Here is a 2511-nt window from a genome sequence, read left to right on the forward strand (position 1 = left end):
ACGCTCCCCCATCTCATCTGACGGCCTTCACTGCGCTCCAGCGTGAGAGATTAAATTCATGGTCGGCCTCACATGGCCCTCCATCTGACGCGCCTTCAATGACTCCCCTCCCACAGCGCCAGCGATAGAGATTTATTAATTCCTCCTTCCTTTACCCCTTGCCGTCACTCCCCCCCCAACCACTCTCTCTCTCTCTCTCTCTCTCTCTCTCTCTCTCTCTCTCTCTCTCTCTCTCTCTCTCTCTCTCTGGTCTCGGCCGTGACGGTCAGCTCACAAGAGGTGCTTCCTCCAACATTGCGCCGGGGCCGTAGAAGGTGAGGACCCCCTTCCTCTTCGTCCCAGCTACTGCCTCTTCCTCAGATCTGAAAAGAACCTCCAGTTTTGTTTTTTAGTCTCAAGCTTTGAATCTGATTTGTAAACTAGAAAGCTTTTATTCTGATTTGTGTACTAGAAAGTTTCTGAAGCTTTAATTTGCGTAGCATGGTAGAAAGGCTACGATTTCTGTAGTACAAAGCATGCACCTTTGTTTCTGCAACTAATTACTTTGTTCTCCGTTAACCACACCAACAGTGCACCGGGTGGCAAGTCCGCCTAGCTATTTCCAAACAAAGAATCAACACCAACAAGCCCAAGTTTGCGTAGGTACGAACTGATTTTCTTGGATGCTTCTCATGGTGGATTTATCTAAGCATCTATGTCCAATTCTGCTAGCTAAATTTTACCTGGTAATTTCCAAAACGCACACATTGTTTCCATGTACTAATTAGGATGGAGGAGGAATGCAATGTGCTGGAGAGTATACTTGACGGAAGCATGAAACCGACGGATCTACGGTTTTCCCTTCTCGAGAAGATTACAGCAAATTTTTCTGAGGAGCGAAGAATTGGTGTGGGTGGATTCGCAGTGGTGTACAAGGTAAACTTTACTTTTCAGAGAAAATTTGGTTTACACTTACATTTTTCTTTTGACGCAAGGAAAACAGTTTCTTTACTTTCACAAAATAGTAAAATAGTACTAGTATGTTTCTGTGGTATACTGCCAAGCCAAATTTTTTTGGTGGTATACAGTACCAAAGTTGGGCTGTAATCAAACTAGTACCAAGTTTTCTCACAAATTGTTTGTATATTCAAACATGCTCTAACATGATGCAGTTTTGAACAGGGTGTCCTCCAAAATGACGAAGTTGCTGTGAAGAGGATTATGAACAACATGACGATTGATGAGACACTATTTCGTCGGGAGGTCAATAGCCTGATGCAGGTCAACCATCAGAATATAGTCCGGTTTCTTGGCTTCTGCTCCAATACAACACATAAACAACTGAAATATGAAGGACGATACATTTACGCTGAGAGTAGAGAGAGATTACTATGCTTCGAGTACATAAAAAAGGGAAGCCTTGATAAATATATTACAGGTACCACAACATGGAATGTGATTGCAACTCTTCTCTCTTTTTTCACTTCTACTCTTCAATTAAGGTCCACAAATTGTGCGGATTAACAGTTACATCGTTTTGTATGAAGTTTCGCCTGCACAAATCAAGGGAAAGATGTCATGCTCCTTTTTTGTTTTTTGTTTTGTTTTGTTCCACAGATGAATTAAGGGGACTTGCATGGAATACACGGTATAATATAATCAAAGGAATATGCAAGGGACTGGAGTATCTTCACATGGATAGGCATATCGTTCATATGGACTTGAAACCAGCTAATATACTATTAGACAATGATATGATGGCCAAGATTACTGATTTTGGGTTATCGAGAATGGACGAAAGTTCAAGAACCACAAGTACAAACCGCTTTATTTCACCGTGAGAAAAATACCAAAAGAACAAACTACCTTTTTTGGTATCTTTCATTACGTTTCATTTTCTGTCTTTCATAATGCATCAAACAATCGCCATTTTGTCATGCAGGGGATACTGTGCTCCAGAATATCTACTCCATGGAAAAATATCAGTCAAGTCTGATGTGTATAGCCTCGGTGTTATAATAATCGAACTGGTGACAGGGCAGAGGCATATTTCTGATAAAAATAATGTGAGTTTGTTTTATACCGTTGTGCGGATGACCCCCTTATAAAGATTTGTGCAAAAGTATGTCTGTTCCATGATGACTGAAATTAGCTTTTACAATAATCAACAAAAGTATGCCTCTTTGCAAGAAACAAGTTTTATTACTCACCTGGGCCATTGCAGCCAAAGTTACACAAGTTTAAAAGACCGCCTGGTCCAGAACCTATCCAGACTGCCGTTCTAGGTTCAGTTTGACCAGAAGTCTCCATGGAATCACTAGCATTTTGTTGACTTCAACTAATATGAGTAATATGAATTACTTTGCTTTAAATATTTTGTCAATATTGTATATTGTAAATTGCAGGTACTTAGAAGATGGAGGCATAGATGGAATATATCAGGGCAAGAAACACCATGCATATATCAACAAGTAGCTAAAGTTATCGAAATTGGGCTACTCTGCAAGGAAAGTGACCCCTATAAGAGGCCCT

At 40.5% G+C, this 2511-nt stretch overlaps 1 protein-coding gene across 1 annotated transcript; it reads left to right on the plus strand.

The window, feature by feature from the left end:
• Positions 1-201: 201 nt before the first annotated feature.
• Positions 202-2507, plus strand: LOC119345653 (cysteine-rich receptor-like protein kinase 29; the record flags this gene model as incomplete). The annotated part of the gene is made up of 7 exons (XM_037615638.1): positions 202-314; positions 571-642; positions 768-915; positions 1162-1417; positions 1597-1816; positions 1922-2045; positions 2385-2507. Coding segments are annotated over exons 3-7 (870 nt in total), but the record flags the coding sequence as incomplete, so codon positions are not given.
• Positions 2508-2511: the final 4 nt, after the last annotated feature.

This window comes from Triticum dicoccoides, unplaced genomic scaffold, assembly GCF_002162155.2.
Source record: "Triticum dicoccoides isolate Atlit2015 ecotype Zavitan unplaced genomic scaffold, WEW_v2.0 scaffold265060, whole genome shotgun sequence".
NCBI lineage: Eukaryota > Viridiplantae > Streptophyta > Magnoliopsida > Poales > Poaceae > Triticum > Triticum dicoccoides.